Raw genomic sequence first — 11,804 nt, 5'->3', positions numbered from 1 at the left:
GTCCCATACCACAGCTCCTCTCCCAGAGAGAACATCCACACACACACACACAATTAAGGCATTCTTGCTCAGCCCAAGAATCTGTTTAATGAATTCTTAGGATAAAGTTCTGGGATGTGTGGATCAGAAGAGCCTATCAGCACATTTTGATTGATTGCATTTATATCCCACCCTTCCTCCCAAAAGGAGCCCAGGGCAGCATGTCACTGACTGCCTTGAAACCATAGACAATTCAGTCATCACTTATTTCCACCAGAATATGTGTGTGTTTGGGGGGGGATGCTTTGCCTTTTTCATGCAGACTCTTTACGTGGAAATTAATCCGCACATGCGCACACATTCAGCTTTAAAACACTCATTCCCAAACTGCACTACAGTTTATGCTGGGAGAAATTAAATTCAACAAGGGGTGGCCCAATGGCTCCACCCACAAAAGAGACTGCCTGCTGCCCCTCTGACTGTTTCACGGCCCTGAACCAGGCCAGCTGCCTTCCCAGCGCAGTTCAGGTTGCATCCATGCACTGCTGGGTGTGCTTGAGTCGTTTTACTTATTTATTTATTACATTTATACCCCGCCTTTCTTTTTCATGAAACCCAAGGCGGATTTACATATCCCATCCAGGCACTGACCACACCTGACCCTGCGTAGCTTCAGCATGGAGCTGCCCTTATGTGCCTTCAGACCACAGCCTGAGAACCATGTGTAAATCCGCCTCAGGCTTCCTGAAAAAGAAAGGCGGGGTATAAACGTAATAAATGCACCCCTCCTGTATGAGACCTAGCAGTTTTACTCCCTCCCCATCACACCTTCTTGAGGTGTGTCTCTGGTTTCAGTGCGGCCCTGTTCTGCCTCTTTAAAGGAGCCCAGAGGAGTGACTCCCACAGAACTGCCTGAGCTGAGTTCATGCAAAGATGGGAAATCTTAGCCTTGTCTGTCTTCCCTCAGGTGTAAGAAGCAAGGATGCCTCCAGTTATAATTGTGGGGGTATGTTTGGGAAGTTCAACCTTTTAAAAGCAGGTAGCATTAGGACCCAGAGGAGCATCTGCATTGGAAGCCAGACTTCTTTTTGGCCTCTTTTGAAAGCGGGCAGAAGAGATCCTAGCTCTGGGACAACTGCAGAGAAGGACACTGAAGAGGAGGAGACCTTCACAATTGTTGGGTCTGTGTGGGCAGAGGTTTTGTGCCATTCAGGGGTGGTTTGGATTTTTCTCTTTAGAGTTCCAGAATTTAATGAGGAAGTAAGAATGGGGGGCAATTGTACAGGGTCCGTTTGGGCTTCATTCAGGATCAGCCTCCCCCCCAAAAAAAGTAAATGGCAGGGAAGAAGTAAGGGGGAGGGGCAATCTATTGTGACTTTCAGAACGGCAGGATTCATTTTGTTATCTTAATTGCAGCTTTTCAATCTACAGTGATGGTGGTTGAAAGTGGTCCTTAGCTAACTATTTTTGAAATAACAAATTGCACTTTAAAAAAGGTGTTTTTTTAAAGAAATGGAGGAAAAACTGTTGGAAAAGTTGATTTTAAAAAGTTAGTGAATTTAAGGACAGTATTTTCTGTTCAGTGTGAATTCAACAGTTCAGCGAGCGGGTTGGCCTTACAGATGTTGAGCCCCCCCTTTCCATTTCATGATGCCTGGAATTTTGGCTGGGGGGAGGGAGGAGGGGGTCGTGTTTCTCTTCTTGGAAAAGGGACCCTATAGAAGCCTTTATGGGTATGTATGTGCATGTTGGGGGAAAGGACACTGCTGATCAATGTCTGCAATGTTAACATTTTGGATAGAGGCCAAAAATCCTTGTGTGGGGGGGAGGTTGCTCCCTTTTGTTCTCTGGTCTTGGCATTTGGAGGAGGGGGCTTATTTTGGAAGGTGGGGTTTCAAGAGGCTTCTGGGGCGTTCTTCTCTTTCCAGGAGCTAACTGATTGTTCCCAGATGTCGTGCAAAAACATCTGGTTTCCCTAAAAGTGTTACCCTCCCACATCTTGGGCACTGAGGGCCTTTAGTCTCTCACCATTTCAACATATTTGGCCAAGAGCATCATTGCAGTGGGGTGGGCCTTCCAGGAGGGTGGGGAGGGAGGGACTATACTTTCCTGACTAGAGACTGGGGGGGGGGCTCTTGGTAGCAGTCTTTAAGGAAAAGAGAGGGCTCAACTCCCATACCTTGTAGTGCCCCTGGTGCACATGCATCACTTCTCTGCGCAAAGGGCCTCTCGCTCACCACCATGTAATCGGAGCCAGCCTGATCTACAAGCCAAATTGAACACTTTTAAAAATAAGTTCCTGACTCTACAATTATTGTATGCCTAATTCTGTTCTCTTCCCCTCCTCCCCAACCCCTTGATTGCTGACCACAGGTTGATTTCCTATGAAAAGAGGTGTTGGGGTTTTGTTTAAAACTTTGCTCTTCATTCTATTTAGATTTTGAAGGCAGTGTACAATCAATTAAAACAAAATAAACAGATGAAACATATACAATAATAAAATGCCTAGGTGAACAAAAAATTGCAATATGGATGCACAGCAAGCTAAATGAAGGAAGCACTTCTCTCTCTCTCTCTCTCTCTCTCGTTTGAGTGTGTGTATGGGGGGGGGAGATGCTGTTAGCTGCTGTTTCAGAAGCCCAGCCATGTAACGGATTGCGCTGGCATGCCACTGGCATTCAGGGCAAGAGTCTTAAATGACTTCTGCAGATGTTGTGTGTTGGAGGGGGAAGCGTTCCAGGAAACTTTCATCATACACAGGATGGGATCCAGGCCAAGTCTCTTCGCTAAGGGCACCTGGGGATCTATTTTAATGTCTGGAAAGGATCACGTCGGTGGCTTTGGAGGACCCAGGCAGGAAAGGAAAATAGTATGTTTTCCCTCCTGCTCCTGTAATGTAGGGCAACGATGGATGCCTGTTCACGCATGGAGAAATCAAACAATTAAAAATAAAGAAGGGTTTCACAGGATGTCATTAGAAGGTGGTCAGGTTAGGCACTGAAGTCTCTGCCTGTTGTACCCAGTACACTAAGAAATTATGATGGCAACAGCTAAGAAGCTGTAAAGGTTTAGGAGATTCTGTTATTTAGAATTCGTGCAGGGTAAGCATTCAGAGACTGTTTTGGAAACTGAACTATCGATTTCAGCCACCTACATGCTACATTTTCTTAGGAATGTCTTCCAAGGTCTGTATGCAAGACTTTATAGCTGAGCTAGCCATCTGCTTAAATGTGGTTTCTCCGAATGGACTTGATGTGCACCTCACATTCACAGCAATAAGCAAGTACTCATTCCAGACTGAGAAATTGTGGAGGATCCTCAGTGCATAAAGCCAGTGTCGTGGCTGACCCTTTTATCAGGGATGGGCAGCCCCCCCTCTGGTTTAATGCAGCTCTTGGCCTTGCGTAAAAAGTCCTCTTCAAGTGCTCAGTTCAGTCTTCTGGGCAAAGGAAAGTAATGCTCTGGGGAGGAAGGGGTGGCTGAACCCACCTTTGGTTTCCTCTACAGTTAACATGTGGTCCTCCCTGACAGATCACCCCCCCAACAGAGAAAAGGTTACCTAATCCTGCTTTTAGCAGCTGCTCCAGTTTTGTGTCGCTTGTTAAACTGAGAACACTGAACATTTGGTAGGTTCCCCCACCCCAGTTGGTACCACAAACCACACTGGCCTTGCTGGAGGTGGATGTTGTAGCATAGGAAAACAGCCACTGGGCGGCTGAACAACACATCTGACTTCCTTCATGCTGAGACTACTCCAAGGGCCTCTTATAAAAGCTCCAAGGGGATCCCATGCCATTGGGACAGCTCTGTTATCTCTGTGAAGGGACTCCGGATCAACACCAGCAGCCTTGCAAATTATGCAGAACTATTTAAGAGTTTCTTCAGAGGGAAGGACAGGTACCTTCTGCTTTCCAATCCGATCTAAGCAGCTGCCAAAGAGGGAGGGAGGGTGTGTGTGTGAAAGAGAAAGAGAGAGAGAGAGAGAGGGATGAAGCTGTAGCCCAACTAGCCAAGGGATCCTTTGCTGTGTATAGTAAACCTCCTCTTTCTTTCAGGTAGGGAAGAATCCTCAATGTGTAGATCATCCTCTTGGAAGTGTGTTTTTGCATAGATATGAATAGCTTCTACCTTGCATGCCAATAAAATAAATACCAAAATAAGTCATATATGACATATTACAATATAAAACTAGATTAAATGTAAATACAGACAATATATCCCATACTGACAGATAGGATAAAGAGAATAATACAGCCAATGCCAGCCAACCAGCCATGTTTTAAAGCCAATCTGTGCTGCTTAGTCTTTGCAGGGCACAAGGGTCTTCCCTTCCTCACTGCGTTGTTATCACTCCCCACCCCACCGCCACCCTCAGATCCCTCTTGAGCACCCAGCAGGATTGCCCCAGACTGAGAATGAGAAGGGTTCTGAGTCTATTGCTCATCTGCCTGCCAGGTAAGTGGATGCCCCCCCATTGGACCAACCACAGTATATTTCAAAGTGAAGGCTAAATACATCGTCTTATTTCTTCATTTGAGCCAGGGCCCAGCCCCTAGAACCTCTTTTAAATGGCACCCCTGAAAAGTATGAAATGATGATGATGATGATGATGTTCTTTCAGCCGAATCCATTTACTAAGCCGGCTCCGAGACTGAGGGCTCTGTGGGTGAGGTGCCTTCAGTTGGGTCCCACTTAACCCGAGAGCAGCAGCATGTGTGCAAATGGGCAGTTCTTGCGGAACGTGTGGCTCATGGCAAGAACAGCCCTGAAGTTAGATCAGGCCAAGGGGCCACATAGAGCCCAGCAGCTCTCCGTTCTCAGTGGCCAACCAGATGCCCCAAAGGGGACAAGCCACGCTCCCTGGACAGGTGCTGGAGGAATGGCCCCCTAGGGAAGGTGGGCTCTGGCCAGGGGTGGGCAAGGGAACAGCACAAGGCTGCCTGGTTTGGTTGACTGGCTGTCTTCGTGTGCCCTCGTGAGCTTGTAAACGTTGGACCGGAAAAGGTTATGTGCCAGCTCAAGCGCTGCCAGGTCTTTATGCTCGAGATTGCCTGGAGGCGGCATGGCTGGAAATTGGGTTGCGACCTGGTTTATGTTTTAGGACAGGGTCAGGCAAGGAGCTAAGCGACTGAAATAGGAATTCGTGAGAGAAGCAGCTGGCCACACAACTAGACCTTTGTATGCATTTAATGCCTCAAGTCCTTAAAAGCCATTTCCACATTATACACCTGAACTTACTCCTGTAGACTGGGGGGTGGGTGGGTGAGCCCAGTGCCAGGCCCACAGGCCTCAAAGAGCGTGGAAACCCAGGGGGAGGCATGCCTGAAGGGAGGCAGGTGAATCTTGCCATTTGGTCTGGCTGCTGGGAGCCGGGATCGGCTGCTGGTGCAGGTCCTCACCGCATGCAGCCCAGTTAATTTATCATGATGTGTGAAGTAAAGGCAGCCTCGGCATGACAGAAACCCATCTGAGCTCCCCCCCCTTTTTTTTTTTAATCAGCAGCACTCCTGGCTCAGGGACAGTATGACATCGAGGATCCGGCCTACCACGACACACCATACGTGCCTTACGAAATAGGTGAGGGCGCTGCAGACAGGGGAGCCCCTTCGTGTCTTGCACCATTTAAGGCAACGCAATGAAGGTTGCCACCAACTGTGCACTCACAGAACTGGGTGGATTTAAATCTCTTTCCCTCTGGAGCCCCAACAGGCTCCACCTGACCCTCAACCAGCAGCAATGTGGGCATAGTGCCGCCGCCGCCGCCTCAAATTCCCTGCTCCAAATATGGCCTCAGCAGAATTAAGCTGTGCACTTTTTTGCTTGTTTTTTTCAGAAAGTCAAGATTATTACGATTATGCTGGTCATGGTGAGTCATTCTTCCCCTTCTTTTTGCACTGCTTTGGGTGGGTTTCTTACCACCCCCAGCCCCCAAAGAGGGTCCACTGGGCCTTAGGCTAAGACTGCATGTAGCTGAGTCCCCCCCTCCACTCTCCTTAGCAGACATCTCCCCACAACCCCCTGAGGAGCAGTATCAGTACCAGTCCCAACAGCAGACCCAGCAGGAAGTCATTCCCGCCCCAACCCCAGGTAAGCCCCCCGTCTTTGGGCTCTTCTTTGGAGGGGGAAGAAGGCAGATTGCACAACAGCAGCGGAGGCCAGAAGGACACCTGGAGCCTCGTCTGGCTTTGGGGTCTCCCCTGGCATCTCCTGCAGGAATTGTTTCAATTATACAGCTTTGAACTGTTCAGACATTCCTGGCTCTGTGGTCTGGCTTTTATATTTTAAAATCAACAACGCTAGGGTCAAAGAAAACAGCCGGAAGCCCAGCCTGGCATTGCAGAAGTCGGTTTCTCCAAGGGAGACACTTCTGTGTTGCCTCCCAGGCTGTTTGTTAAGACCAATACAAGAGCCCTGAAGTTCAATAACAATCCTTTTCAACTCCCTCTTCTAGACATTCCTGAGACAGAACCCACCGAACCAGGGCCCCTTGGTAAGCTACTTGGCTAGCTGGCTACTAGGCTATAAAATCTGGGTTGGGGGGAGGCATTTAATTAAGGTATTTAGTATGCAAGCTGTGACGTTGGTAATGATCCATGTTCCTATTCTTAACCCCAATATTGTGCCAATGCCCTCCTAATTCAGGAGACAGGGAGGGGGTGGGATGCTTCTGCCAATATTGGTAAGAACATACTTATTTGACCAGGTGTTCTTTGGCCACTGATAACCACATTTACCTATTCCAGTTGCTGTTATTAGGGGCTTGTTGTCTTGGATATATTTTTACTATTTTTGTAAACAACCTTGGAAATTATTGGGAATGAAAAGCAGTATTAAAAAATATAAATGTCCTGCCTGCAAGTCGATTCCGACTTCTAGCGCCCTCTGAAGAGGGTTTTCATGAGGCTGACAGGCAGTGACAGCTTCATGGCTGTGTGGGGATTCGAACCCTGGTCTCCCAGGTCAGAGTCCAGCACCTTAACCACTACGCCACACTGGCTCTCAAAAGCAGTATAGAACTTTGTTTTTCCGAATAGGTCTTACAGAAGTGTAATACCACCTCCAATTGTTGGTGAATGAAAGTGGCCTTGTTTCTTCCCATTGGCGGGGGCTGGCAGAGGGCGAGACTGAAGCTGGGCCTGCCACTTACTGCCACCCACCCTGCACCAACCTCCATGCCAAAGCTAAGAGTTGAACACAGAGCCATGTCAACGCTTTGGCCTGTAGATTCTGGCATCATCCAACACAACCTCAGCCCCCTGTACAGGCTGTACACAAATCTCTCTTTCACACACCCATGCATGATGGAGGTGGTTGTACTGGCTGTAACTCCCCTTCCTCCTCTTGTCCTTTCTCAGACTGCCAGGAGGAGCAGTATCCCTGCACTAGGCTCTACTCTGTCCACAAGCCTTGCAAGCAGTGCCTGAATGAAATCTGCTTCTATAGGTAAGCAGCCACTGGTGCCTACAAACTGTGTCTTTCTCAGAGGAGCTTGTCTGGGCTCCCGCACCTGAGGTCTGCACAGGAGGATGGATCAAGTTTAAAGCCAGAGGTTATTGACTTGTGGGTCCAGCAGGGGTAGGGACTTGCTGGGGCCCTTCCAGGTCTTGTTGGACTCCATCTTCCCTGAAGCTTAGCTTAGCTTAGCAGGCAGGCAGGCAGAGTTCAAGAAACTATGGAGGGGGCATAGGGGGCCCAAACCATCCCTGCTCTACTCCCACAGTATGGAGGGCAATTTCTAGAGCAACCTCTGCTGCACACAAAGACTCCTTGGATCATGCCTTACAGATACACATACAGTAGTCTCTCTCTGTCTCTCTCAAGTGTCTCCCTCCCCCCCCCAAGATCCTTGAGAGCCACTAGCAGCCTACATTCTGGCTTGATATCATTGAGCTGCGTATGAATCATCACCATCACCACTTATACTGCTTCAGAGCCCTTAACAGGCCAGTGCTCTTTTATCAATAGCAGAACAGCACTATTAAAATAAATAAATTAAAAATTAAAAAGTGAGGAAGTTTTCTCCTCCCCCATCTCTCTGGAAGCACAGAGCAACAACCACTGCCCACCCCTCCTGCTTATCACTGCAAGCAATAAAACTTTTACCTGTCAATTCTTAACACACTGTTGAGAACCTTTTGCTGAATGGGGCCTGTGCAAAAGTAAATGTGGCAGAAGGATCTTGGCCCTCGTGAAAGGAGAGCATTGCTCACTGATATAGCTCTATAGTAAGTTAGTGGGTCAAACCTTCATGTTAATTCAAGCTTCACCAAATTCTGGAATACACTCTCGCATAGAAAAACGGTACGAAAAGGTCAGAGGGGTGGAGGAGGAAGGCAGCTGAAGCCCCCACGGCAAGAATCTGATGGGGGCTTTTCTTTTTCCAACCCTCCCCCTTTGTGCTCCTAGCCTCCGTCGGGTTTACGTGATCAATAAGGAGATCTGTGTCCGCACCATCTGTGCCCATGAAGAGCTGCTCAGAGGTAAGCAGAGAGGCAACCCCCAATCATTTATACTTTCCCAAGATAGCCTACTTTGCACTATGCCAAGAAACTTGGCAAGACAGCGCCAGGAAGGTTTTTTGGTTGGTTGGTTTTTTAACAGAGGGAGCAACCTGACATGTGGAAGGCACGGTGACGGGCAGTGGCTTTTAAAGAGGGTATTTTAAGCCCTGCTGTGTAAAACAGAACCTCAATGCACAGAGGTAACCACCACTGCTTATTAGTTACTTGAGGCAAGCTCCGTCACTGGGGGGGCAGTTTGCCTTCCTGCCCTCCTGGAAGGGCTCACCTGGGCCAGCCTCACCTGCGCTAGACGGGCTTCTCCTCTCTTTGCTCCCCTGCAGCTGACCTTTGTCGTGACAAGTTCTCCAAGTGTGGTGTCATGGCAACCAGCGGCCTCTGCCAGAGCGTGGCCTCATCCTGTGTAAGAAGTTGTGGAGGCTGCTGAGCTGAGCTGCTGCTGGTGGAGAGGGAAGGGGGCTTTCTGTGCCACGGCTGCGGCGGTGGCGGCGCCACTTCTGCCACCACCCAGCGGAGGAGCGAGAGCAACTCGGGCATCCTCTTCCTCCTCGGCCACCCAGGGCAGCATTGGTGCTATGAGAGGGTGGTGGCCGTGCGAGCCCATCTTGTGCACATTAATCGTCTACCGTGTTTAGTTTTTATTACTTTTTCAAAAGGTGCTGGAGGGAAAGTAGCCAGGCAAATACTTCTTCTCAGAGCACACGCCCTGACCCAGGCCTCGGGGGGGGAGAAGAGAAATAATCAAGGAAGCTGCCTGAGGTATATTCATGCACTTGTTATCTTTTACACCGCCAGGAAGGGCAACCAACAAGCGCACTGCTGGTCCTGCTTTTCGTTTTTACTTCCCAGTAGTTGTACGTCTACTTTTTGTATGAGTCCTTTTCTACCAAACATTTCAATAAATGAATAAATAACAAAAGAGGTGGGAGAAGAGGCAGCTTTTATTCTGAGCTGGCCTCAGTTTGGAGTAAAGTTCAATTTTATCCATAATGACAACAAACTAATCAATATAAAAAATATAACTTTCTACTTTCATTGATTAATTGTAACATAAAGAGAAAAATATATACACAGTTAGTATGTGCATTTTGGTTAAAAAATCTTGGTCACATTTAACAAGGAGAGGCTGAGAAAAGATGGGAGCCAGCGGACAGGACGGTTGCAGAACTACAATGCAACAGCAGCACCTCCCAATCCCTAGAGTGTCTGGGGGCCCTGTGGAAAAGGGCTGCCTCTAATTCCAAACAGTCACTCCCCGGGACGCGGGCCTACACGAAGCAGGCCCCTCTTGCTGCAGGGGGGACAGGGGCCCTGGCCACGCAGCCAAGGCTTCCTGGTTGCCCATGGGTGGGGAGGGGAGAGCATTACCTGACAATTCTCCTTTGCATTTTTCCTATTGCAATGGTGACTGGAAGGACTAAGTAACTGGCGGCTGTTTGTCTGGAGTGTCATTCTCCTAAATCCCCACACACACTTGGCGGCAGAGAGGCTTTCGTGGGTACAGGCAGGGGTCCGGGCTAGTTTCCTGAGAGGATGGAGGGCGGGAGGAAGTGGCCTTGGCCCTTCCTCCCCTCCTGCTGCAGCTGATCCATCAGGGTAGAGATCCGTGGGGGAGAAGCAGGCAGCAGTGGGGTCAGTACCATACGCACAAGCCTCCTGCCAGCTAGAGGTCAAGGGGGGAGCGGCTCACCTGCTCCTCCAGGCCTTTGACCCGCTGCCGTGGGGCACGTTCCCGGGCATCCAGAGTGCGCTCCCCCTGGAGTTGAGAGCTGTGCAGACGCTCGACCTCCAGCTGCAGCTCCTACCGGTGCTGGATGGAGGAATTGGCCACAGCCTGGGCCTGTTCCAGCTCTGCGACCTGTGCCTGGGCAAGAAGGGAGGGCGCTAAAGGAGACCTTGCAAGGGGAAGGAGCCAGAAGGCCCTGCCCAGCCAATACTTCCTTGACTTCCCGCCGCAAATGCTCTCTGGGGCACCAGAGGCAATTCACTGTGCCTTAGTAGCACCCCCCCCAACAAATCTTCCAGAATTTAACAGCCCAAGCACCTCTCTTTTCATTTAACAATACAACCAAGATCCTAGTCCTTAAGATTGCAGAGTTAAGTCTTGGAAGCATACGCAAGGCACACTGACCAGCAACTGAAGGTACCATTGACTGCAGGGGTGGAAAGTTCATTGATTAAACGGTTTCCTTTGCTCCTCCCTAAGACTAGTTGAACTAGCATGAATGATGCGGAGCTTGATGGTCTGTGCTGACATTTACCTTCCCTGCGGGGCATAGCTTGCATTTCCTTTGTGCAGTGTTGGCTTCCTCTTCAAGCAGATACAGAGCTGGAGGTCCCTGGGCTGCTCTCGCTCTTCCAAGTCCTCTTCCTTTACCAGAGCTAACTCTGGTGAGCATTTCAAGCTTGCTGCTAACCATGGTTAGTTCAGGGGGGGGAGGGGAGGTGGACGGGAGAGGCACTGCCCCCCTCCTCCCAACCTGGGATCTGAGCTCCAGCCGGCTGATGTCTGCAGAGGAGCACACTGGTGGGGGCAACGGCTGGAGCAGACAGACCTGCTTCCCATTAGGGTGAGTGGATCAGGGCTGCCAAAGGGCACAGGAGGGTAGCTCCCTCGCCCAGGAGCACGCTGGAGTCTTCCTGATGGGGCTTGGCTTCTCCTTCAGGGGCAGGCAGCGCAATCAAAGAGAATAGGCAGTGAATGGCCCACACCAGCAAGGGGGAGGGTGGCAGGAAAGGGAACAGAGCGAGAGATTGGCCTCACCTAAAAGGCAGTGGCTCTTAGGCAGGCCAGTGGGGGCAACCATGAGACAGTCAGTTCTTTAACGTTTATTGCCCACCCCTGTCCACCATCAGCTATTGCTTTCAGGGTGACCTTATGACAAGTAACACAACGGACAGCATCAAAACCAACAGAAACTGACTCCCTGACACAAGACACAGTCCTGGCCTTTTGGGGTGGGGGTGTTCCTAGTCCAGCTCCACTGTCCCCCCCCCCACCTGCATGCAGGACGCTTCCCTGCCCCCTCCTGTTTCCAGAACCAGCAAGGCAGCTGCGGCCTATGCAGAGCTGCCAAGGAGGAAGTCCCACTGAACCCAAGGAAGGGGACTTACTCCTGAGTGAGTGTGCCAGGAACGCACAGCAGAAGATGGAGGGAGAATATGCAGAAATGAAAATGCAGAGTTGAATACAGGGGGCAGCATTTCACCACCTTGAGAATCCTGGCTGTCTCCTTTTTTAACAGTAGATCTGGGCCACAACGGAGCTGCCCAGAAAGCTCCCCAAGAAGCCTTGGGGCCGGGCGG

At 49.9% G+C, this 11,804-nt stretch overlaps 2 protein-coding genes across 3 annotated transcripts in view; one reads left to right on the top strand and one right to left on the bottom strand.

The window, feature by feature from the left end:
* The first annotated feature begins 1,076 nt into the window (after positions 1-1,076).
* Positions 1,077-9,547, top strand: MFAP2 (microfibril associated protein 2). Of its 2 annotated transcripts, XM_061600935.1 has the most exons (9): positions 1,077-1,160; positions 4,283-4,434; positions 5,479-5,556; positions 5,813-5,845; positions 5,977-6,066; positions 6,431-6,469; positions 7,335-7,422; positions 8,386-8,459; positions 8,822-9,547. In XM_061600935.1, the coding sequence occupies exons 2-9, from the start codon at positions 4,395-4,397 to the stop codon at positions 8,923-8,925; spliced, it is 546 nt and encodes a 181-aa protein (XP_061456919.1). In that variant the 5' UTR covers positions 1,077-1,160; positions 4,283-4,394; the 3' UTR covers positions 8,926-9,547. The 2 variants fall into 2 exon arrangements, with proteins under 2 accessions (XP_061456919.1, XP_061456918.1); XM_061600934.1 differs by lacking the exon at positions 1,077-1,160 and having other exon boundaries at positions 4,306-4,434; positions 5,482-5,556; positions 8,822-9,545.
* The window catches only part of CROCC (ciliary rootlet coiled-coil, rootletin), a 41,454-nt gene continuing 39,002 nt past the window's right edge, over positions 9,353-11,804 (bottom strand). Inside the window, exon 37 of the mRNA XM_061600928.1 lies at positions 9,353-10,362. Within this exon, the coding sequence (XP_061456912.1) occupies positions 10,300-10,362 (63 nt within the window). The 3' untranslated portion in view covers positions 9,353-10,299. The remainder of the gene's footprint in view (positions 10,363-11,804) is intronic.

Source organism: Rhineura floridana, chromosome 18 (assembly GCF_030035675.1).
Source record: "Rhineura floridana isolate rRhiFlo1 chromosome 18, rRhiFlo1.hap2, whole genome shotgun sequence".
Lineage (NCBI taxonomy): Eukaryota > Metazoa > Chordata > Lepidosauria > Squamata > Rhineuridae > Rhineura > Rhineura floridana.
Note: the sequence above shows the minus strand (reverse complement) of the source record. Positions and strands in the feature narration are given on the sequence as shown.

What these genes read in the sequence shown, in the direction of transcription:
- MFAP2 (XM_061600935.1), top strand. Translation starts at nt 4,395, where the DNA reads ATGAGAAGGGTTCTGAGTCTATTGCTCATCTGCCTGCCAG. An exon ending in CACCGAACCAGGGCCCCTTG is followed by an intron (nt 6,470 to 7,334) that starts GTAAGCTACTTG and finishes GTCCTTTCTCAG; the next exon opens with ACTGCCAGGAGGAGCAGTAT. An exon ending in AATGAAATCTGCTTCTATAG is followed by an intron (nt 7,423 to 8,385) that starts GTAAGCAGCCAC and finishes TTGTGCTCCTAG; the next exon opens with CCTCCGTCGGGTTTACGTGA.